The sequence below is a fragment of the Apteryx mantelli genome, chromosome 2 (assembly GCF_036417845.1).
Source record: "Apteryx mantelli isolate bAptMan1 chromosome 2, bAptMan1.hap1, whole genome shotgun sequence".
NCBI lineage: Eukaryota > Metazoa > Chordata > Aves > Apterygiformes > Apterygidae > Apteryx > Apteryx mantelli.
The window spans coordinates 172,033,358-172,058,338 of NC_089979.1; the positions used below are offsets into that span (position 1 = coordinate 172,033,358).

At 44.6% G+C, this 24,981-nt stretch overlaps 1 protein-coding gene across 2 annotated transcripts in view; it reads right to left on the reverse strand.

Moving 5' to 3' along the window:
- SMARCC1 (SWI/SNF related, matrix associated, actin dependent regulator of chromatin subfamily c member 1) overlaps positions 1-24,981 on the reverse strand; it is a 98,194-nt gene continuing 73,213 nt past the window's right edge. For both annotated transcript variants that reach the window (XM_067292098.1, XM_067292099.1), the window contains 3 exons: positions 22,636-22,894; positions 3,503-3,679; positions 1-2,113 (listed from right to left, as the gene is read on the reverse strand). In XM_067292098.1, coding sequence (XP_067148199.1) covers positions 2,028-2,113; positions 3,503-3,679; positions 22,636-22,894 — 522 coding nt within the window. In that variant the 3' untranslated portion in view covers positions 1-2,027. The remainder of the gene's footprint in view (positions 2,114-3,502; positions 3,680-22,635; positions 22,895-24,981) is intronic.

Genomic DNA, 24,981 nt, shown 5'->3' on the forward strand with positions numbered 1-24,981 from the left:
TTTTGTACAAAAACCACTTTTCTTTTTTTTATTTCACAAAATTGGGTGGCTGTGTCGCAGGAATAAAACCGGCCCTATACACAGGATCAGATGAAAAAGTCAGCACATGTATTATTTATACAGAAACACAACAGTGTCAAGAATTCAGGTACTCTGTAGGATCATCACTAGTACAGTAAAAAATAGTCTCCATCTGGATCCTTTACATTTGAAGTTGATCACACTAAAAACAACCTGAGGTTATTCTAAACCGGACTACGGTCTGAACCCAAATTCCATGCTCACCCCAAAGGCCCCGGAGGGAAAGGGAACACTGGGCATGAATTCCTTGTGAAAGGTGGAAGGCAGGCAGGCCCTGACCGTTCTCTGCTAGGCACTGTGGATTCTTAGAGCTCGACAGTGGAAAGCGTTATTCCTATGCACTGGAAGCAACGAGGCCGTAGACAACTGTCTGAGCACGTAGCTGCTGCGCAGACAGCCCCGAAACGGTCACTCCGCACACATGCGCTCTCAGGACCTGGAAAGTTCAACCGTTACCATGGAGGAGTCAAACACCTGAGCGCTCTTCAAAGCAAATCCTTTTTTTTTTTTTTCTTTTTTTAAGCCTTATTGTAAGTGGTTCTGCGGGTTTCAGGTTATTTGGGAGAAATCTCCCCGGTCAAGCTTTAGAACACCACCTTGCACTCAGTCACTCAAAGCCACCCTTTAAAGGAGCGAGCGGTCTTCAGAGCTTTGGCAAGGAAACGCGCCAAACCCTCTTCTCCTAGGAAGGAGGCAGAGGATCTGAACCGTACAGCCGGCAAAGGATGCTTCTGCAGCCACTGATGACTAGCAAGCGAAGCAGTTTTTGGCAGACCGAACGTGTCCGTGTCAGCAGTACTGCACCGGCGGTCTCAAAGAGCGCTGCTGGATTTGCCTGCTGAACCCGTTCCCTCACCCGCCGACCCCCCAGATAAACGGGCTGACGGAGGTCAGTGAGTGGAAGGTGATGTGTGGATTGAGGAGCTCTCCCACCTCCGATTCCAGAAGAAGCGTACCGCGTTCACTGAATCCTGCCCACCTCGGCTGTCTGCAGGAGGTAGTTCTGGCATTCACACCCCAGCCATCCCAACCCAATCCCGTATGCTAGCACTTCATCGCTATCTACTTTTTTTTTGTTCATTTTTAAAAAGTAAAAAGTATATGCTCCAAAAAGAGGGACTAAAAATCATGTGTTTTTTTTTTTCCTCAGTTGGCTACTGTACCAAACTACTCAGAGGGAAGGTTCAACTACCACCTTCAAAGGCAAAAAAAAAAATAAAGTAAAAACCGGAGCAAGAAAACTCCTACCATTGAGTGGTTTTATTCCAATTGATTCACTCCTGGCTTCATTCGCACTGGATCAATATTTTCTTTAATAAGTTAGTGAGGCAGCCCCAGGACTCAGCTACTGTCCTTAACGATCAGATATCTGCAATGAGTATAGCTGGCATTCCTGCACCTTCTGCGCTATAACATGCCCTTATTTTCCTTTTTCTGCCCCAAATCGCTGGTTTGGCATCCGATCTTGATGCTTTGCTCGCTCTACCTGGAGAACCCAAAACACTAAATCACAGGTGGAGAGGGCATCTGCTACATCGTAAAAGCTCAGTTAATGCCTCCACCTTAAAAGCTTTTTTACCCTCCCCAGGAGAACCCAAAGCTCAAAACACCAAGATGAAAGAAAACCAGAGTCAAGCACGCTCTGAAAGGCAAATGGACCAGAGCGTAAAGGACTTCCTGCCAGCAACATGGAGGCGTTACTGGCACCTTTGATCCAAAGACTTCCCAAAGGAATGCCAGGTACTGCCAGGCTAAGAGCAGTGGGGAGAGGGGGGGAAAAAAAAGACGCTGTGCATGTGCTTGTATATGTGTATGTATATGCACACACACACGGCAGGGGCAGGCCAACAGGAGGTGAAAACCTCCCAAGGGAACAGAAGGTAACTGAGGAATTCATTTTTTGGTCACCACTATGTTGCTGTAGAAGTTCCTTCTTTCTTGACCACTTAGGGAGCTGCTGAGGCCGGCGGGGCTCCTGCTGGAGGTGGGGTCACCCCTTCTGCTGGTGGAGGCGGCTGCGCAGGAGGGGGATCTGCAAGAACAACAGAGGGAAACACTGAGCAGAACCAGGAGAGGCTGAACGCGGTAAAGGAATCCAACGCAAGACTGTCCATACAGCACGGGATACACGGCTGTCCGAGGGGGAAGCAGGAAGGACCTGTCACTTGGGTTATTTCAGGCTAGCCCCAGAAACGGCCATCACTGTGGCCTCCCCTTCTCTAAAGCAGAGGCATCCGTAGATGTAGCAAGTAGGAGGAAAGAAATGAGGGATAAAAAAAGGGCCAGCTTTCATGTACACAAAGGAGATGTGAATGGAACATGACCAACCTGTTTAGTAGGGGGTGAAAAAGAGAAGTCAAGATAAGGAAAAAGAGCAAGCAGAAATGCAGCCTGACAAGATGTTCCCAGTGGTATAGGCTCAAAAAAGGGAAGGAAAACTAAGGAAAGCTAAAGCACCAGAAGAGTAAAGAGGACGTATCTGAACAAAAACAGCATCAGAAAAGGTATTTTATGCTTATGCTAGTTAACCCCAGGGAGCCAGTACTGCTCAACAATTCCCTTTCAGCTGTAGCCCAGATGGGATAGTTTTTCCCAACTATTTTTTCGCAAGAGGTTCTGCCAGTGATTATGATTCCTGCCTGTGCAGTGACAGTTATGTAGATGAACATCTTGGGGGCTAAGACTGCTGCACTGAAGGAGATCAGCAAGACGGGCACATTTATCAAGGAAGTTGTCATTACAAAGCATCTCGCACCAACCATTCCAGCTTTCCTGCTTTCTGGGTCTGGCCACAGAGCAGTGCTCATTCAAGTAGCACCCACACAGCGGGTACTGACTTCAGGCTTTTTGGTCTTTGGGGTTTTTTGGGGGGAGGAGGAGAGCAGGGGACTAGGAGGGGAGGCCTGGCATAAATCAGCTTGCTTCTCAGAGGCGCATGTATGCACATCACATAAGGAACATTCCTATATACCTTTTGCTTCTTTCTAATTAGGACTTCCTCCTCTTAATTTCACAGTGCTAAGTTTTCACTAAGGCATTGTTGAACTGGATTATATTCTGATCTCAACTATTTGAGGATTTAGCTACAGTCAGTTCTTGAACCCCTACGTGCATTACTTCGGATTAAGCTGAGAGAGGTTTTGGACGATGACCACAAAGCCTTAGAGTCACTGTAAATAAAAAAGGGATGTTATAAATAAAACAAAGGACAATAGCATATGTTTGGATGCCTAGAGGGGAGACAAGCACTTAAGGCTTCAAGCACACTTCTGGCATCAATCTTTGGCTGCCAAGATGCACGGATCTTATTTCTACAGCGCATAAAGGGGTTTCAACTACATTGGCTTTTCCAGCAACAAGCCAAGCAACGGAGAAGCCACACTAGGTATATTCAAATCCTTACTGCTGGAGATGCACTTACACATGCCGTTTGGAGCTGCTAGAGGAACGCGAGGTCCAATTAGGTTTCCCGACATCGGTGACATGCCAGGTGGAGGAGGACCGCTACCGGCTGGATGGATGTTGGCTGACACACTTGGCATCATCCGGCCTGGCATGGGCTGGCCAGGTATCATCGAACCTGGCCCTGGCATCTGACCTGCAAGAGCATTAAAAAAACACGGTAATGAGACACACTTGAAACACAAGCGATCAGAAGAAAAAAAAAAACAAAAAAACCCAGAGTCTAGCTGTTCTCTGAGCAGTGAGAAAAAAAATGACAGTTCTGTAACAGAGCCAGCTCCGTACAGGCTCCAAATGCCACCTGAGTCTACCCCAAAGGAAAAGCTTTTTCATCCCCAATGTCAACACATTTCCTTTCAAGAACAACCTCTGGGCACTTGTAATTTCAAAAATACCAGCACAATAAGCAACTGGGAGATCCCACTCAAAGTCAAAACTCACCTTCTAATGAAGCCTTAGTAAAGGGACCCATGTTAGCAATCTAAACGAAGCTGCGGGAAACAAACTGCCCTGGAAGAACACGGACACGTAACAGAGCACTCAAAGAGCAGGCACAAAGCCTGATGGATTAATTTAATGGGAGAACTGAAATCATACAGCTAAAAATTAGACTACACAGATATTTCCCCTATTAAAAAAAAATCTGATGTGAGGGAGGATTCCAATAAGTCTTCCTTACACATCCACTTTGTAAAAGTCCTTTGTGTTTTAGCAGCATAAAGGAACTGTTCGAATTGCACAGTTTTGGACACGTACAAAATTGCTGATTGATGTTTTAAAACCTCATTTGAAGAGATTATTTTGCATAATCCAATCACATTTACAAGAATCCCTGCGTGCACACACATACGTAAAGGTACAGTATTTTAGTTAGGAAAGTGGCTATTAGGCATGGACTGTAACAGCTTGCTTTAGAAAACCTCATTCCACCTCAAACCCCAGGCAATTACGTGAAATGAAGCGTGATGACAGAAGCCTCAAACAGAAAAGGGTCTGACAACGTCCATGAAGAGCATCACAGCCACACTGGCGGTTCGAGCCAAGAAAGGGCAAGCTCTGCATTTGGGACTGAGTCAATACTTCAGCACAAACACTATTAGCTCTTATTTATGCTCAGCTTTTGAGTAGGAGCTTTCAGGGAGTTTTTATTGACGTGTTACTTCCATTTCTGGAATTTTGAAGGCTGCCAGGAACCTGAACGCTGGCAGCAGCCTGGCAGCGCTGCTCGCCCTTTAGGAAACCGCGCTAGCTCACAAGCTATCAACCGAGACAGGTAGGTGACAGCTCTTAACACGCATCCTCTGCTCGGAGGTAGGGCTGTCTGGGCCCAGAAGCCTAAGCAAGTTAGTACAGCCTCAATGGGTATGAGACAAAGCAGCCTGAGATACAGCTTAGGCAAGGAGGAAATAGTGGGTTGATCTGAGTCTTTATGATGGGGAATTAATGACCTGGAAAAGTAATGATCTGCACTTACAAGAAAAACCAACCTCTGGTTATCCAAAGTAACCCCTGCTCTTTGGAACCATGCATGGTCATGCTGATGGACTGGGCACCTCTAGCGCTGAGCTGCAAAGCTGCCCAGAAACGCTGCCTGCAGGCTGTGTCCTGTGCTCTCACAGAGGTGGAGTCCGTCAGCCACCCACCCCAAATCCTTCTCCGTCACTGTCCTTCTGCAGAGAGAGGGAGGATAGGGGCCTGAAGAACACTCCAAGCATGCAAGAATAACTCTTCAACATGAGTTATAAGGGAAAAAAAGCCACAAAACCAAGATGAACAGCTTGCTCCTTCTCAGCATTTGGTGCCTGGGCCAACTGTGCAAGTGTCACTTGCTCAGCCACTTCCCTCCAGAATACGCATGTTTTAACTATATAAAGCACTTGGTGGCTGGTGGCTGGTTTAAAGCACCCTGGAACTACAGGCAATAACTTGCTCTTTGAAGAAGACCAACAAGACAGCCTTGCAAAAGGGCAAGGTGGGATCAGAGGTGTCCCTCATCCTGAGCCAGTAACAATCCCAGCGCAAAGGAACCCAGCACTCCCAGCATCGTGGCTCCACGCAGCCCTACAGCTCTGCGGCAGAGGGGCTGAGCAACCTCAACAGCAATTCACATGGACACCTGGAGAACTGGACTCCGAGAACATAACCTTGGAGCTCCTAGTCACGCAAGCGAGAGGCCCATGGGCAAACCTGACGCTACTCCATCACGGGAGCAAGACTAGCATATCTACAAGCAGCAGATATGAAGCCCTACAGAAACACCGTTTTTCTCACAAACGTTTACACAGGAAAAGAACTTTGTAAATTTATCCCTGGCACACAGTTGCTGATCAGTGGCTACGGGGCACATCACGGCATTTCCATCACTATATATTAAAGAGCAGCAGCAGTCAACCAGAAAAGCTGCATAGATTTGAGCCGCTAAATCCCTCCTTTGTGATGGTGAATAGGGGTTTCAAAGAACCTCATCTTGGAGCCTTCACTGCTCCAGTCAAGAGCCTAAAGAAGAGACGAAAGGTGGGACTCTTCCTAAGAATATATGTAGCATGTCTTCATGGGTAACTCAAGGTCTCCGAGCCCAGTACACACCAATAAGAGCTCTAGTGTCTGGTTCTGGTTTCCCCTCTGTCAGCAAGCTGAGCTGGAAGTCCCTTAGAATGGCCCCCTCACCTTCCCCTCCTCAGGGGCAAGCAGCCAGCAAGAGCACTAAAGCGTTACCTCCGTCCCAGAATCGCAAAATATTTCAGACTGGAGGGACCTCAGGTGATCTCTTGTCCAACCTCCTGCTCAAAAGCAGAGCTCAAAGTCCTGTGGTGAGACCGAGTTGCTCAGGGCTTCGTCCAGTCAGGCCTTGAAAACCCTCAGGAATGTAAACCCACCCTGGACAGCCTGTTGCACTGCTTGACTGTCCTCACGGCCTCCTTACACCCAGCTGTGACCTCTCGTGTTCCAGCTTATGGCTCTCATCTCTTGTCCTCCCACTACACATCACTGAAGAGCCCGATCTGTCTTCTTGATGACCTCCTCACAGGTAGTGGGGGGCTGCTGGTAGGTCACCACAAAGCCTCTCTTCTCCAGGCTGAAAAAGCCCAGTTCCCTCAGCCTCTTCTTGAGCAAGTGCTCCAAGCTCCTGACCACCTTAGTGGCCCTCTGCTGAACTCGCTCCAGTTGGACGATGTCCTCCTCGCACTGGGGGGGCCCAGCACTCTAGATGCAGAGCGGGCAGAATCTAGATGGGGAGCGGGCAGAAAGGGCACGGCAGAACAGGGCAGGCAACACGAGAACACTGTCACAGGAAGCTACAGCCAGGCAGAGGCTCAGACTAAAAGACATGATAACCCATTAGTATTAGAAGCGAGTCAAGAGCTACAGGATCAGTGCTGTCAGAGACGGGCAGTCGGGTTTGCAAACAGTCCCAGAGCTGCCCATATCCCCAGAGAGAGATAATTCAGCACTGGGCAATGCCTGTTACTAAGGGACATTTTGTAACTGGCTCTGTACTAGCAGTTAACTTCTAGAGAACTTCAGCTTGTAGCTTCAAGCGGGCGAGTACAGCGGGGAGACAAGAAGCGAGTGTCTCTTCTCCCTTTTGCAAGGCTGCTTACGTGCAGAAGCCAAAGTGGGGGTACACGTGAACTCAACCTCTCTCCCTCAGCCTCTGCCGCTCACACGCAGAGACGCAGATCAGCTCTGAAGCACAGCCTGTTTGAGAACACGGCTGCACAAGGTCAGCTGGTCAAGCTCCAGGAGTCGGGATTTTCCTCTGATCTGCATGAGACACGTGGCCTGTGGCACTAAAGTCATAGCACATGAAACGGAAGCTTGAATTTCAGTTGCTAGAAGTTCTAGTGTGAAATATATATTTAAAAAAAGCATGAAAAAAACCCCACATCACCAGCAATCTAAATCTACACAGAAGAAAATGGGACTGATCTGACCACTTCAGTAACAAGCCTGCTCTCTTCACTTACGAAATGTCCTGGCAACTTCCAACTCAAAGTAGTTACCTTTTAGGAGCAAGTTTTTTTCCTCTGCTCCATTTCTCAGTGCCTTTTCATCTTATACCAAGAAGTCCTCCACAAGTAGCCCGAATCTTCAGTGGTTGCTTCTGCAGACATAGCCCCCGGGACGCAGCACAGCAAAGGCTGGTTTTCTTTCACAGGTGAGGAGGAATTCGAGCATTCTCCTCATTCTCCTGATAGGTTCCATATTCCTGGTAAGTTTGAAATTTCTATTTTTCCTAGTGCACTCAAGATAGTTTTTTTTAAAACAGGTAAGTGGACTCAGCACAGACCCTTAGGTATACAATTAATGCCCATCAGGATACTTCAAAAAAAGTCCATTCTTTTTGCCCAAGACATTTTAACATGGAGTGAGGGATGAAAGCTTGTTATAGGTCTAAGATAAGAAGAGGTAGGGAAAAAACAAATATGGTAGCATTTGTTTCCTTCACTACAGAATTAGAAATTCTTTGTTGCAGGTTAAAAAAAAAACAACAAAAAAAAGCACTTTCACAGAATTCACAACTATACCAAGGAACTCACTAATACAAACATGCAGAGACTAGCTCCAGCAGTGTCTAGGAATACACTAGCTCAGATATTACGCCATAAACACTGACTGTCAAAAGCCGGACGGGTGTGATTGTGGAAGGCTTGTTCGGTATTTACCCTGTTTCTTACAGGTCTTCCCTAAGTATCTGCTATCTATGAGGTCAGACATGGGCCACGAGGACCTTTGGGCTGACCCAGTATATAGATGCTTGCACAATCTATTCATGAAAAGTCAAGTTTGCCAGATAACTGAGCAATGGAGCTGGCATACCAAGATTTAACAGCGGAAACCTGTCCGGATCTAGCGTAGCTCACACAAGCGAGATGAGCACTGGAATCTTTGCTTCCTCCCGTGCCCTCATCCTCACCCCTCCCACAAATGTTGTGCTCTGGAAGGGGATGGCACAAGAACAGCAGGCATGGTGCATCAGGGCAACATTATTACGCTGTTAAGAACTGTGGCTTGAGAAGATCTTATTTTTAATGAACACTTATCTAAAACAAAGAAACCCAAACAATCAAAGAGAGAAACAACCATCACAGCTACAAGCATTCAGAAACGAAGGAAGACCAACAGCAGCAGGCACTGGGCAACTGAAGCTGCTACCAGCAGAGTATTGGCAGATGGTGAAGCTGCACCAAATAAGAGACTGGAGACAAAGCATGGTCCAGAGATGCAGAGGGCTTTGCGACCAAAGGGCAAGACCTTTGCAGGTATGATGGATGTTACTTACCAGCACGGTGAGGGCTGATGGGGAACAAAAAGGTAAAAACGAGCAGGTGAGAGGAGCCTTATCTAGTTCCTGATGATTTAACCGTGACCAAGTTTCAGCAGATCAGGAAAGCTGGCAAGTGACAGATCCCCAGGCTGGGAGCTGCCGCCTGATGCGAGCCCGAGACCCTCCAAGTGTAATTTGGTTATCTCCTTTCTAATGCTACAGGCCTGCAAGAAAAAGATCCTGTCCACACCCCGAGGAAGTGGCCGATACTGAGGAAAACCTCTTCGGAAGCACCCGAAGCTGGATCAGACTTGCTATACACTGAATGGCTTCACGTGAAGTCTTAAGCTCTAACACTGGCCAAGGATTCCTTCAGGGGAAAAAAGACTTTCAGACCTGTAGTAACACAAAGATTAAGTGACCATGTTTGATGTGTTTATAGCAACCACAGTCACAGCTGAAATCACTGTTAAAGACAAATTTAATTTGTCTTTAACAGTGATTTAATCAACTTTAAAATAATTTGCTTTTTTATAAATTCAAATTGTGCCATCTCGCCAAATCTCATAGCAATAGTGGGAAGCACTTTATACCTGACTCAAAGAATCTGTAAAATGTTATTCTCCTAATACTCGGAGATTTAAAAATAAGTGTCACTGCAGTTTTTCCAAAGCTACCCATAAGCTGAGAAGCTTCCCTATGTTTGAGAGCAGGGTTGGCTGTCTATTCTTTGACTTTTTGATGTAGTATGCAACAATTTTATCTTAAAATTAGCTTAAGGTACTTGCAGAGGAACAACCCTATCACATAAAAGAACTCCAAAATGCTGAAGTTGAGCAGTAATCAAGCAATACCCAGCCAAAGTGGGATTAAGCACGGGGAAATCAGTAGTACCACTATGGCAAAAATGGAGTGCTATTTCTATAGAGATCATGTTTTTTCATTTTACAAGAGATACAGCTTCAAGACAGTGGCTGAAGCGTAAAATGTGAAAGTGTGACCTACATAAGGGGGAGAGCTTAAAACCAGCAGACGCAGGAAGAGATAAAGCCAAAAGGTTCAACAAAATGAGATTTAGCAGACTGGAGGGGGAAAAAAAAAAGCCTTTACGTGTTAGATGTTTTTGACATTTTTCTAATGCATGCTCTGAAGCATTCCACTAGTAACAAATGGAAAGCCGCAAATTCCCATTATAATGAAACTTAAGAATTGTTTTTAGAGGCTGTCCAAGGTGTTTATTTGCCTACACTAAATCAGCCTCGACCTCTGTTAAATCGGCCACTCGAGGGGCACTAGAGTGGCACAGCTAAAGTATTTCTGTTTTACTCTAGCAGCCAACAGGGCACAACGCAGAAAGCTTGGTGCTGATTCAAATCCTCCTGATCACCTCGCGCTGGTTCCTGTTTAGCCAAAGAGAAGAGCGGCAGAAGCAGTCAGCGCCAGGTGAGGGGAGCTCCCCTTTTCGGGGCCAGGACTTCAGAAAGGGGCAGAGCAGACGGCACCGCGACGTTCCTCGGATCTCTGCCGGGATGCATCCTTCTGAGATCTTGCTCCCTTATTGCTGAGTTGTTTCAAAATTCGGAGATGAGAGCGAGCACACCACCATTTCGGGGAGCGACTGCTAGCTTCACTGCAGAGCAGCTCTGCCCCTTCCTACCCCGACTGGTTTTCCGGAGAGCCGGAAATCTATACTGCTAACCAACCTCCAGACACGTCCTTTCTTCCCGCAGACAATCCCATAGCCAAGAGCTGTGAATAATTAACCACAATAACTCATTTAGCATCAAGTCTTGGGAGGAGGGAGGCAGAATTCCCCCTTCACTTGCATACTGTATTTCTGCCACTTCCCTCTAGCGTAATTCATTCGGCGGCCGAGGGCAGAGGCATCGGCGTGCCGGCGCCCGACACCGCTCCCAACGCCAGGGCGCACCACGCTCGGCCTCGCGGGGACAGGGCTCACCGCTATTTTTCTACGGCAAAGCACGTATGACGCGAGATGCTTTGTCAAGAAGCCGCAAGCCGCTTCACGTGTCACCAGAAAACACAACCGTTACGCGGGGCGGCACCGGCAACCTTCAAATATTAATGCCCCCTCTATAACACGTGCTTGTAAGGAGTCCGGAGCTGCTCAGACTCGCTGGAGAAGCTCTGCGGCTATCAGAAAGGCAGCACAGCGCGACTCATGAAAATGTTATCCAGCACCCTCAGTGCAATCACTGTCCCCTAGCCGACTCTTATTTACTGTTCTAGCTCCAGAAAGCCTTTTGCATGGCTGGGTTTTCAGAGGTGATAACACAGAAGCCAGCTGCTAACGGAAAGAACTTAAAACCTTCTACCTGCCATAATTACCAGCAGGGCAAAAAGATGCATACGCAGAAATTTTCCCTTTCACAACTGTATGAACAGCCTTCAGCAGGAAAACCACACTAAAGAAACCGAAGTTAATGCTTATATTCTGTCAAAACGCAATTAACCCAACCACCTTTCCACGGCAGTCAAAAATACGCAAAATAGTCCCCAGTCTGCATTTAACAATGTTTGTGTATCACCACCCTAACGCTCGGCAAACCCACAATTACGCACGTATTATGACATTAAGGATGAATACCACAAAACCATTTGCCACTCATTACTTCGCATTCCTCTTTTTGTGAGGACTCCCTGCAAGCTTCCTGCCAGCAAGTTCATTACCTACCGCGGCTAAAAAGAAAGCACTGACAGTTCTTGGGAAATATTTACTGGAAGGATATAAATTCAAAATCCTCATCTATACAAAAAGAAAAAATCCTGGAATTGCAATCAGTCCAATAGGAAAGAGTAAAGAGTATCATGTAGCTCAATTTAAAAACACAGATTTTAAATAATGGATAATGGGCAGCGCGCACTTAAAAAGCAACAAGCTAAAAATTATTAACAGAACATTCTTTTGAAAGTTTCAACTATCAGAAAACTATGCAAAATTCATTGCAGGAAAAAAAATAAAAATAAATGGCTGCAGGGAAGGTGCGCATCCTTACCTCCTACTTCTGCTTCTGGATTGATTCAGAAGCGACATCTACTAGCTGAAAATCCCACTTTGAACAGAGAAGTCAGGGACAGCTATTAATACATAGATCTTGCTCTTCCTCCAAGGATTTCAAAATGTTTCTCATACTAGGCACAACGAGTATCACCTGGGTGAGGCACTTCTGGTTACCCACGAAATGCCGAGAAATCAGTAACGTGCTTCAAATGATACAACCAGCAGCAAAGCTGGTAACAGACAGAAACTGGGAATTTTACTTTCCATTCCCATTACAAGGTTCAGCTTTTCACAATGAAATTGGAATCCAACCGTATTTTTCTGATTTAAACGTCTTAATTCCAGGAGGAAGGAGAGAACAGAATAAGTTCAGTCAAAATAAAATTAAGAGTTGTTGTGAAGCTGAACATGGGAGATGCGAGCTATTAGCAGGACTTATCCAAAACGGGTGCCTGGGCCTGAGAACAGCAACGCACCTTCGGTCACCAAGATGCCCGGAATCTCGCCGCATCCACGCACCGAGAGACGAAACCAAAGGCAGCCGACGATGGGAACACGCAAACCAACTCGAACCCCAGGCTTACAGCAAGCGAAAAAGCTCAAGGCTCTAGAAAGCAGCCTCGCTGCCTGCAACTCGCACGTGGTCTGCTTTCGGATGTCTAACTCGGAGGGGAATTCCCCGGTAGCTCGTCTTTGTGGAAGGGGCTGGCTGAGGGGTCTCGATTTCCCGCGGGGTCTCCCCTCGCTCGCTGAGCCCACCTGCGCTGACGGCCAGCCTCTGGACGAGCTTCAGCTCTTCAGCGCGTCCCAGAAATTCTGCCCTCCAGCAGAACCAGACACGCTTGGCCACGCTGATGAAAAGCAGTTCGCTGAAAACACTAACCTTGATTGCAGACGGTTCACCAGCGGTTTCCGAAGACTGACATCTAAGCCACCGAACTTTCTGGGGAAAAGCTGCCCCATTAACTTTTAATTAAGAGATTTGGCTCAGCTGCTCTGCCTGAGAGCAAAAAATTGCTTTCCACAAGTTTGTTTATTTGTTCTTCTGAATATCAGTGAGCATCGCTTTAAAGCTTTCTACCTTTTATTACCATTAGTTCAAAACAAGCCCACCTAAGCTTCCTCTCTGTTCATTATCAAAGCTGGCAATGCATTTTCCTTACACTTGCATCAGAGCAACTGGTTGGAGAGACGGAGATGGAGCACAGTTCAGAATCACTCTCACTGAAACATGAGCAGACTTGACAAACTGGTAAAATCTGAGCTGCGACACAGGTCAGGAGCAGGAGAGGAACAACTGTAATACAAGCTGGCCTGAAACACCTGCTACTGTCCATGTCCAGGTGCCACTTTGAATGTCCACCCTCAAATTCAGGATTCTGTCTGACTTGATAGATTTCTCTTTAAAACCATGATAATCTGTTGGCTAATCAGAATCTCTCTGTTCTGATTTTGACTTGTCCAGAACTGCCTGCGTTGATCATCTTGTGCTGATTTACAAAGGCAGTGAGAGCAACTGCAATATTTAACTGTTTCTGTTCAGCCACTTCATATTCTCAGCAAGTTTAATATTGACCCGAGAGCCCTGCGAATCCTTTCTGGAGAGGTATTTTAGAAGCAGTGCACAAAACACCAGGACAGAGCTTTGGCTTTAGCCAAAACGTTCGGGGGTAGAAGCGATATCATCCCATCTCACCCACTCCTCCTCCTGCTAAGGCATTCAGGAGCTGAGTAACAGGTGTACTGTGAATCCTCCCCTCCCAAAAGCAGAGCAGGAAACTATTGCTCTTGACAAAGGCAAATAAATAAATAAATAAAAATTCAGGGTCACCTTCATACTTCAAGTCAATGCACTAGGGATGGACCTGGAGAGAAAGGAGCAAGACTTCCTCTCGTCGGTTTAAATTAGACCAGGATTCAGCAGGTGAGCAGTCACATCATCCTGCTGTAACCAGGCTGCGCAGGGGCTAACCCCGAAAATCAGCGTTCCCAGGGCACAGTCGGAGGGAACAACCCTCTGCAGGTGGCTCTTCTGCTGAGCGACAGGAGGCATCGGCCCTGGTCCTGTCCGGGATGGAGCTCCACCCGGGCAAAGGAAGAAAACACACTGTATTCTAGCCTGGGGCTGGTGGCCTTTTTACCAGCTACCCTCTGAATGCAGAAAAGCTGTAAGCAGTTATTTCTTTTTCTTCCATTTATACGGGCCTTCCAGATCTTCCCATTACTTTGTTTCCTACCATCTCTTCAGTCTTCGTCAATCACTAGACGTTCCACCATTTCACTTAGCATCTTGTTCATGGTCTATTGAATCAACGGTTACACTTTTAATCATTATTAAGATCAGAAAACTGACTGAAAACCTAGATAAGGTCCAGAGTTAAAATGATGCAGCTAAACAGGAAACTACAAATGGCTAATTCCATCTACAGCTTCCCCTCAGGGCCTTGCTGCTTTGGTTCCATGCACGGTTATATTTTGAGAACTTGACCACTGGTGGTTCTCAGTCACTGCTAAATTGTTCTGGGATTTTTCTCTAATGCAAACTGAATGGGTCAGATCTTCCTGCAGAGCCCTGTTAGATGGACCAGCAAGCAGTGACTTGTCTATCAATCTCCAATAGTTTCTTTATACCTGAAAGAGTAATTACTCTTCCAAGTTATCATCACTGAAGTTTCTTGATCTTGGTCACCCTAGGGAAGGCAGGTTGTATTACTGGACAGAAGCAGAGAACCAAGGTAAGGAAACTGTTCGTTCTTCTTAGGAAAGCATGTCAAATTCCACACTGGTAAAAGCAGTATATTAACAGCCCTTAAGCTTGAGGTTCATCTACAGGACTACCAGCAGCAAAAACCAGTTTACAGAATTCTTCTGCAAGTGCATCTTGGCGCTCTCTAGCAGGGATTACCTCTACTAGGCGAAATTCATCTATGCAAACCCTCCAATTTTTGGCACCTCTGCCAAGATTGCCAAAGACTGGTGTGCAGGTATGCAATGATGTAACCGATGGCACAGAGGAGTGGGCCATCACGTTCAGCTCACCGGTTTGTTTCAAAGGATCACAAATCAGCAACCGAGTAGAAGCTGCTCCTGATCTATGTATGAATGGGTGACTCTTAAAAGATTTACTATTAATTCAAGACTTACAAATCCCCAAAATTCCTAGAGAAATTGCAGTGTATGCGCAGGTAAGGAAAGATCCATACAATACGACACTGGGAAAAGAATATATCACCAAAGTCTCCGCCGAGCCAGCAGAGTCCTGGTTAATGACCAAATGACACAGGCAGGCAAGGCCAAGACAGTAACTGTGGGACATCTGGCAATGACGTCAACGGAACCCTAAAAATGGCAGAACCAACCACCAAGGCAGCTGCTGCTGTTTCATGCACAGAAACAAATTTATTGCAACTGTGTAACAGCTCTTCTGTCATAAAAAAAAATAACGGATGCAATCCATTAACCCATGTTACAGAGCACAGAAATGACTGCTAGAACCACCCATTTTCTAATTTTGGAGCTAATGACTGGCTGTGGAGTTTAGGCATGTTGCTTAGAAATGTACAGTTGGAGGTGAGTAGAGTTTCTTCCTGTAGCAAGTAGTTATTTCACAACCCCCTTATTTATTGAACTCCAAATTCCATCACTTACAACCCCTTTTTGCAACGCCCAGGTTCAAGACTTCTCTAGAAATATTCTCTGATAGCTCAGTTTGTCTCCACTGTTGCTCTACGCTATTCCATCTTACCTCAAATACTTCACTTTCTGGAGATTTTTGTCAGGATTTGTCCATAGAAAACAGTTGTATGCACTCCACATTCATTTTTAAGGCTAGCCAATTCAAGCTCCACTCAAAAATCATCCCACGGCACTGCACATTTGTTTTGAATACTGTAACCAAACCTGCACACCACAGCTTCAGGCATCTCATCTGTACCTTGTACAATGACAACACCTTCAACGCCCTATCTTCTTCAATTCACTCACCTAATTCATCCTAGAATTGCACTGGTCTTTCAGTCACATCACATAGATGATTAAGTCATCCTGTGATCAATAACACAACTCTCTTACTCCTCCTTTCTTCCAACTGATCAGTCCCCTCAAACTACAGCTGAGGGGACTCTTCCACTCCAAAGCATGTTCTTTGGCTTGGAAATCTTGTATTTCAACACATTTCTAATTCTTATGATATCCTTCCTCTTTCCTGCTTGGATCTGCTACTGATAATGACTTCCAACTTTGACTAACCAAATTTTATCAGTACAGAACTGCTTTTGGTGACAAAGTCACTAAAGAAGATAAGATCAGTCTCAAAACCAATCCCTGAGGTACATCACCTTTGAGACTGAAAGGGTCCACCTACTCAAAAACGTCTTAGTCTCTTCTTAAGCCATTTTGCTTGCTGTTCATGGATTTGTTTTCATTAAAAAAAAGAGAAATGAAAATGGAGCATCCTCTAGGGATACCTCAAATTTAGTTATTCTATTAGTCTTGTAAAATCACTCGTTGTCCACAGTTCAAGCTGAGATCACTCCAATTAGGAAAGTGACTCCTCATATCCTGTGAAATACTCCAAGGAAATAAACACATAGGATGTAATGATTTATTTCTGTATTTGAATTTATTTCTCTAATGTCAAAGAAACTGGGTTACAGAATTCCTTTCTGGCTGTGGTAAAGTCTCATCTGAAACATTTGTAGGAGACGTTAGCTAGAGATGATCCACTATGAAGAAGTTTTAGCATGTAACTGGCTGCAAGAGTCATCTGATTCTCAGATAACTCCTTAATATGAAGTCCTAAAGTTTTATCCCCAGGGGGGGAATAAAGAAGAGCTGTACCTCTCTAAAAGCAAGTACCAATATTATACTTAGATGAGAAGTCCTCCATCATAGGCAAAGCAATAGAATCCTCGGGATTAAAACTGATCTATTCAACCTAATTTTGACCAATTTAACAAACAGGCCAAGCATATCCTACAGGTCCTCAGCTGATCTCGATGCCTACTAGCAGTCTTGGGCCAAGTTCCCTAAGAGCACTAGTAAAAGATGCCCTCATCTGCTTGGATTACAACCACATCTTTAGTGACTGCTCTGAAAATAAGCAGGGGAACATAGAGAGCAGCTTAGCTTAGGAAATACGAAGAGTCCCAGCTTTTCTGTTCAGTAAAACACCCACATGCCAAAGGATACCAAAGCAGTGTTGGCTGCATGCAAATGTCTGCTTCACTCAAAGGAAGAAAAAAAAAAAACACAAAAAACATAACAGCTGGAAAATAGCATTACTGGTAAAGCTAAATAGAGATGATAGACTCTTTTTTGGGGAAGAGGTGTATCTTCCCACAGAGTACCTACTATGGGGGACAATCATTGTCACTACCCTGCTAACAATGAACTGAAAACATCCATATCAAACTGCAGAAATTTGGAAAATAGAAGGGTATTACTAGATCTGGAGAGTTTCCCAGACAGAAGAATTACTCTACAACGCCACCACAGAACCTTGAAGAGCAAATGTATCAAAGCCCTCAGCGTCAAGCCGTGGCTGAAAAGTCAGCAAAGATCCAAATGGGCGAATGCCAGCTACCAAAATTCTCTAAGGTGGGGGGGAGGAAGAAAAAACAGGATACAGGTTGAGTGGTATTTATCACAGATTTAACATGACCATGATGATGCAACAGTGAGGGAGCTTTTTAAAGTATACCTAACCTATAGGATGCATGCGAATGTGAAAGGCGATTGCAGACTTTGGCATTCCGGTAAGACTCCTGGCGATCGTAGCTTCGTGCCCGTCAAGTGCTCTGTCTCGTTGCAACAGATTGAAGCTGCTATGATGTATTCATTTGCGAGGGAAGGGAAGTCAAACAGTGAGCAACTTAACCTGCTGAGACAGCAAGTCAGGTCAAGTTGAGAGTTGTGGTCTATGGGGACCGAAGAATCCCCACGTTACTATATACACACACCTAGGATGGGCTCAGAGCTTAAGCTCTGAACACTTCTGAAGGACAGCGAACTTGTTCTCTTCCCCTCCCTACCCTCTAACTAAACAACACCCTCTACTGCCCACAGATCACTTGGAAGCTGAGGAGCTTTTGCTACTGAAATTGAGGACTCCCAAGCATTTCTAACAAACTTCGGGACTGCCACTGAAGAGCGAGGAAAATGCACGTCTTGCTTTCTGGGAAAGATCAGGCAGGAACATGGTAGACGGAGGCTTTTACCTTTGAATTCTCAGTCTCTTAAGAGGCCTCTGAAGTTTCACCTTCACAAAAACGTCCAGCCCAAGGAGCTGTCAGACTAGCTAAGGGGCAAGATGCACCCACGGCCGCCTCTGCGTGATGAGAGGCAGCACCAGACGCTTCGCCGTCAGGCGGAGCTGGAAGCGCTGCTCCCCGTCCATCTGCGTGCCACGCTCTAACAGCGGGGAGTACGACGAGTGGAAATCGATCTATTGACTAACCTTAATCTAATTCGAAAGAGATGTACCAGCTAATTAACACGGTGTCACACTCCATGTAATACACACTGGCAGGGATCCGTGGGGATACGGACAGCCTGGGTGGTTGTGGTGGGCCAGAAGTAATAAGGTATTATGGGAACAGAGGATGGGAACATGTAAGAAATGAACCCCTATTAGTCCGCCAGTGCATACAACAGTGCATTTAATCTTGTTACGTTTTCAGCCTCGATAGCAGCTTGTAACTAAGAGCTAGTCTAATGATATGCAATATGGTATTTTCCCCTTTAATCTGTTTGGGATTTGCCATTTTTCCATTTCATGTTCGTGTTTCTTCATTCTACTGCTAGGGGACAGATCTGACTTGTTAATACAGTAAACAAAACCCAAATCAAGCTGCAATATTATTATACTGTGTTACAAAACACAGTATACTTGACAACATTCCCTATAACAGTTCTTTTTCTACACTTTCAACATTAACATTTTGACCACAAGTGTGCAGCAAACCCAGGAACTCACTGACCCCGATCCTTTGGAAAGACAGCTAGCTTAAGCTTCTAGATCACAACACGACTAACTCTTATTTTCCTCTCCGATGGGCATTACTCTGCATCCGTTGATCGAATCATGTGTTATTACTGTGAAGATTCACACAGTTGGATTAGATGCCTGACATTTTCACGGTCATCTGCAAATCCTGCTAGTTCACTAGGAGCTTCTGCTCTTTTCCAAACGTTACACATTCAACATGGAGCTTTTGCAAACTGCCCTTCCCTCAGGCTTTCATCAAGATAAAAATTCAGTCTACTGAATGCTTTGGGTTGTCGTTTCCATTTTTGATCATGATGCCCAAAGTTTTCAGCTTCTTCAGCAGTAGCTTATATGAGACCTTTCAAAAGATTTTCAGCTAATAACCAATTAGGTCATCTTCTAGACTTGTTTTTGGTCAAGTAGCTGAATATTGATAAAAACTAGTGTCTGTTGCTGCAACAGCTGGCCAGACAATCATGGTCATTACAATCCAGGTGATGCTATTCTATTTTAAATTGTCATTTTAATTACATTTAGCAGGTATAACAAAGCCTTTAAGTGTAATCCCCATAAGCATCTTCACAGCAAAAGAACCGCATTTGCTAGTCACAATCCCTTCTAGCAGTAAAATGGTTTTAAGGTGAGCCTGCAAACGTTGTTAGCAACTTGGTTACTTAACAGTAGGGTTGGTAGTTTTCCCTTGAAATACAAGTAGTTGTTCTGAATAAACAGCAGAAACATTTTTTATTCCTAGGGGATGTTCTTCCTCCGGAGGTGGGACACAGTCATGTGGCCACCAAATGTCTCAACAGGACAAGTCCCTGAGCAACCTGATCAAACTGGACTTGATCTGAGCTGGAGGCTGGACTGGAGACTTTCAGAGGTCCCTTCTGACCAACACAGCTCTCAGATTCCCACCTGGCACCAAGCACAACTGAAGGGCAGAGCGCCAGACAGAGAAGCCCCAAATAGGGCAGGGGGGCATGCTAGAATTCGGTCTGCCAAAGGAAATTGTTAAGGGAGCTTCCTACTTCTTGTTCTTGTCCTTTCACTCGAGTTTTTTACCACGACATTAGTTGTGTCAAGCACTGGAGAAATTAAGTGAATTATTGCTGTTGCAGGAGCAGAGACCACTCAGACGATTAAAAAAAAAAAAAAGTCTAAGGAAATACAAACAAGCTAAAAATCTATTTTGAAAATGATACTGTCGGGACTCTGCTTTCTGCTTCAGAGCCCAGTGGCACCTTATGTTTATCCAGAATGCATGACTTACTGAACTGCAGATTTTGCTCTAATATCTTTTGACGATTTTTAAGAAATACCTCTCATAACACTAGAAAACAACTGTCAGGTGAAGACAATCTCCCTAGCATTTTTAGCAGTAAAGACTAATACAAACAAGTCTTTAAATTTCTTACTGTTATCTCCCTTTGGGAGATCCTTTAACATGAACAGGATCAGACAATTTTTCAAGAGTTTTATGCTTTTAAAGAGTTTCTGCTTTTCTGCTTCTCCTTTTTTCCCTTCTCCTCCCCTTCCTTTCACTTATTCTCTCTGCAGAATTCATGATTATTTCTGTTTTTTTCTTCCGTATTGTTTGTTGTAGTTTCTTCGCTTTTCTGAATTCACCAACATCTGATTCTGTGTATCTGAAAGATTTCACTTTGGGTCAACTAGCTTTTTATCTTTAGAACATCCTGAATACTACAAGTGTCACTCTTAGAAAGTCCTTATTTTGGGCAATTACCGTGGTACAACCCTGTTTTACAACAATAGCTCAGAGGGAATCAGATTTTAACAGCGTGGAGTATTTTTCTCCATGCAAAGCTGTAAATGTGTCCTGGTCTCCAGTTGTGGGTTGCAATCTCCTACAGAACCTGTTCCTTCTGGGGGCTGGGGAGAAGCTTACTGCTTGAGAAGTGATTTTGGTTCAGCTTCAAAGTTATCTATGCCACTAATATGACAGTTATTCTGATGAAGAAACCACTTATTTTAACCGCAACGGAAGACTAGTAGAGTGCAGAAACTACCTAGATTTATCATTCCACTACTCCTCCATCTTCCCTGTACCAGTAGCTCAACTTTGATGTTATTTTGGAGTCTTAGCTCCTCCTTTCCTTGTTCGCCCCACTTCCAAATCCCATTAATTTCATTTAAACATTAAAAAATATTAAGTAGCCTATGAGCATTCTTCATTGACTTGATCCTCCTTTAGTCTTCAGCTGAAATTGGTTCGCCCCTCTTGTTATTCCAATCATAAGCTTGAAAACACTTCATGTGTCTGAGGCTCTGATTCACTACTAAAGCAACCAAGCCCGAAAAGGATTCCGAAAAACAAAAAAACTACACAAACACACAAAAACTACACAAGCTTGCTTATGTCCACCTAGTAATTTTCTTTTCTGGAGATAACTTTTTTTTCCTTATCCTTTTTCCTTGTTTGGCTAGAAATTCTTTTCATCTGAAAGGAGGCAGGAATAAATACAAGTCCGCTGAAGCCCCTCACCTCTCTTAGTGCTCATTTATTAGCTACTGGCTTTCAGAATGGTGGGGAACCACTTTCCTCCGCTGCTTGCTTTCAATCTATCAGGGACCATAACCCTATCTGTTCTGCACAGTGCTCTCCAGGACAGACTAGTTCTACACCGCTAATGCAAACACAAAGCAGAGTTTAGGGGCTTTTTGTTGGTTTTAATTGAGAGAAGTCCTCCTTTGTGCAAAAGGGGAAGCAAACAAGGATACATGCCTTTTATCACCACTTTCAAACTCAGCATAGCTCTGTTCTTCCTCTGGTTAAATCCTATTAATTCTTCCCTCCTTGCTGTGCTTTATTCACTCTTGCTTTGTTGCTCTCGCTGGCTCTTCTCCCCTTTTTGTTGCTCTCACATCATTTCCTATTCTGGGCTTGGAACATCTCTTCCAGGACACCACAGGTTTCTTATTCTTCCCTTCTAATCCCCTTCCCACCAGAACTTCATCCTTGTGCAGTCCTTCCTCTGCCCAGCTTCAGTATCTAGACCTTTTTCAATTCAATTTAACAATGATCTCTCCTTTTCTCATTCTCTACTCTCACTCTGTTCACAGGCGTTCTCTGATTGATCACAAGACTTTTTTTGAGACTATGTTCTCTGTGAAGCAAAACTTTACTTCTTATCTACATATATATATATATAAATATCAGCAACAGGTTCGCATATAAAGTATTTATGGCTCTTTAATGAACATCAACATGCTGGAGGCAGAACAGGAGACAGGCCTTGCTATTTTTGTCTTAGGTAGCAAAATCTCGATTCCTTTTAGTTTTCCTACTTTTGTAATACAGATTTTGACATCGGAAGTTTCAGAGCTATTTCACCTACATAACCGGATGTTGGATTTGCCTGTCCAGCACACCAGGCTATGATGTGTAAAACGCTGAAAAGCAAGCTTACCATCATTTTCTGGCTTTTTGGTAACAGCATTCAGTAAGCCTAAAAGTAACACAATGTAACTTGTGATGCCATGTATTCCAACATAACCATGGACCAACATAGAAACAAGACATGTGCAATCTGGCTTGTTTGCAACAAGTTCCACTCATACATCTGGTACTGGAGCAAAAGCTATGAAATGAAGCTGCAGTACAAGCAAAGCTAATCATCCTAGCACCAAACTGTTCCCATTTCATGAGAAACACCATTAGAAAACACTGCATAACACAGAACACCCCTCACACTTTGTCTAATTTTATCTGGCAACGCCTCTTCCTCTTCTTTTAATCTATTACAAACGGTGATGGCTAACATGAGGGGATTTTCTCCTTCCAGTTCTTACCTGGTTGCGGTGGGTGAGGTGGTGGCATTTGGTGGTGCATCATCGGGTACGGCGGGGGCTGCTGATGAGGCAGTAAGCCTGGATGTGCTGGTGCTCCGAGGGGGTTCATGCCAGGCCCACTGGAATGCTGGTGAGACTGCTGCGGGTTCTGACTGTGCTGCTGCTCCATTTGCTGGCGAGCCCTTAATTCAGCGTACTTCAGTTGCTCCATGTGGAAATTCTGGCGTTCTGTCAGCAACTGCTGTCTCTGCTGCTCTAACTGTGTCAGAAACGGGGGGGAAAAAAGGTAAGATGAAGATAATAGTTAAAAAGTACACATTTAAAATGATGTTTCTGCAAATAATCACATGGAATCTCGGCTATCCTATTGACACCCGTCTCAATCTGATACGCAAGAGGCTTCAGTAAAGAGAACAGTTCATTTTCTAGCTGGAACAGATGAATTCACCTTATTTTGTCCTAAAGAATGCCTCAGTAAAACAACTACCTCATGACACAAGAACTGGGCACCACATTCAGCCTCAATGCACTTGTAGAAGAAGCTGCCTCCTTCCTTCTGTCATATGGTCCTGCATGTTGGGATGGAGGGAACAGGATGACTAAAGAAATTTTCTAGGGAGAGGCCAAAGCAGAATATGCAGGCAACAGCAGGTGCTCAGTGACCACAGGCAGGATCCTACTCTGTACCTGCATTTTCAAGTGTACGACCCAAACTTCATGGTATCCAGACATCACCGACTTGGGCTACAAATAAGAGTACTGTTAAAAACTCATGCAATTTAAGCCAGCTAACACAAAATAAGTGATTCTCTGTTTAATTATGCAGTCATGTAGTTGGTAAGCAGTGACAAAACGAAAACAAAGGAGCTAAAAAGTTTTATTATTGGACATTAATATGAATGATCACTTTGTCATGGTGAAGGAAGCGTATGCCACTTGGCTTTTATTAAGAAACCACAATCCATTTGTACATCTGTTACTCTTTTAAGCAACTGGACGTACAAATCTGTGTATTTTTTTTTCCCTTCAATTTGCAAATGCTTAATGAGTATTTTAAAACACAGACCATGAAAAGCAGGTTGCCAAGGAGACTTCCACCTTGTGGGAGTTCTCCAAAAATCCCAAAGCTCCCTCAATACTTTGTGTTAGCAATCTGACTGCTGACAAAACGTGGATGAAAACAGCATTCTCTTACAGAGCGTGCATTCACCAACAGAACCAGATACGGAGAGAGCTCATGAATAATGCATAGGCCTTGCTGGGGGCTGTTTTTCAGCGTGTAGGGACTACGGTGCGATTATTCCTGCTGCCATGATTCCTTTGTCCTCCACCAATCCGATACGTTACTGGGAGGAACCGGATACAATGAAGAGATACGTACACCAATGGTGTAACTGTGCATGCATGAGAACAGGTTCAGTAGGTGGCAGGCAGTTCACACAAGAATTACTGCAAATGACCCGAAACAGAGGTTTAATAATGAGAGGTACCGCTACACCATGCTTTCTATGTTGTTTTATATTCCTGCTTCTTTCTGATTCACAAAGTTGGTCAAATTTTTAGGTACGTATTCATGAATACTACCCTCTCGACCATCTTTTTTCAAATTTGCTATAGCATGTTTTTGCGCTGTTGCAAAGTGATTCATAATTAGTAGGGACTATTATGAGCACTTAATGTATCCCCATGCAATAATCATTGTACTACAATTCCATCTTCAGCAAATAATTCCTCCCTATACAGAAACACTGAAGAGCGCATTCATTCATGTGTTATTACAAATTCTGGGTCAAGAAGGCGCCTATCAATAGACTCCCTGGTTACACACAGAGTTGGCAGCACTGAAACTGCTTCAGATTGTAAATTGAAGCAAACGTATTTTGCCTAATACTTAACACTCTCCAGTCTGGAGCACATTTTTTTAAACACAGGACCAACTTACCTTTACTGTAAGAGAGTCAGCATAGGAATAAGGACGCGTGCAAAGTGTGCAATGGCACTAAGGGAATTTTTGGTTTAATTAGTCCACTAAATATCCACAGTGAAAAGGGAAAAAGACTGAGTTTTAGCCATCAGAAGCCACGGGGGGGGGGGGAAAGAAAAAAATCCACATGCACATTCTTAAACGGGAAAATGTCATATGCCTCACAGTGGAAAAAACCCTGCTACTATGAGAGAATGCAGCCCCCAAATAAAGTAGTCTGCAGAGAACCTTTTCAAAATAGTTAGGCCCATTTCTTGAGCTGCCAGTCAGCATCAGAAGCAGGCACCCCACTGAAACGGTCGAGGATGCTGAGCAGTGAAGAAATTCTTGCTGACACTCTGCTACAACAAAAGTCCACACGT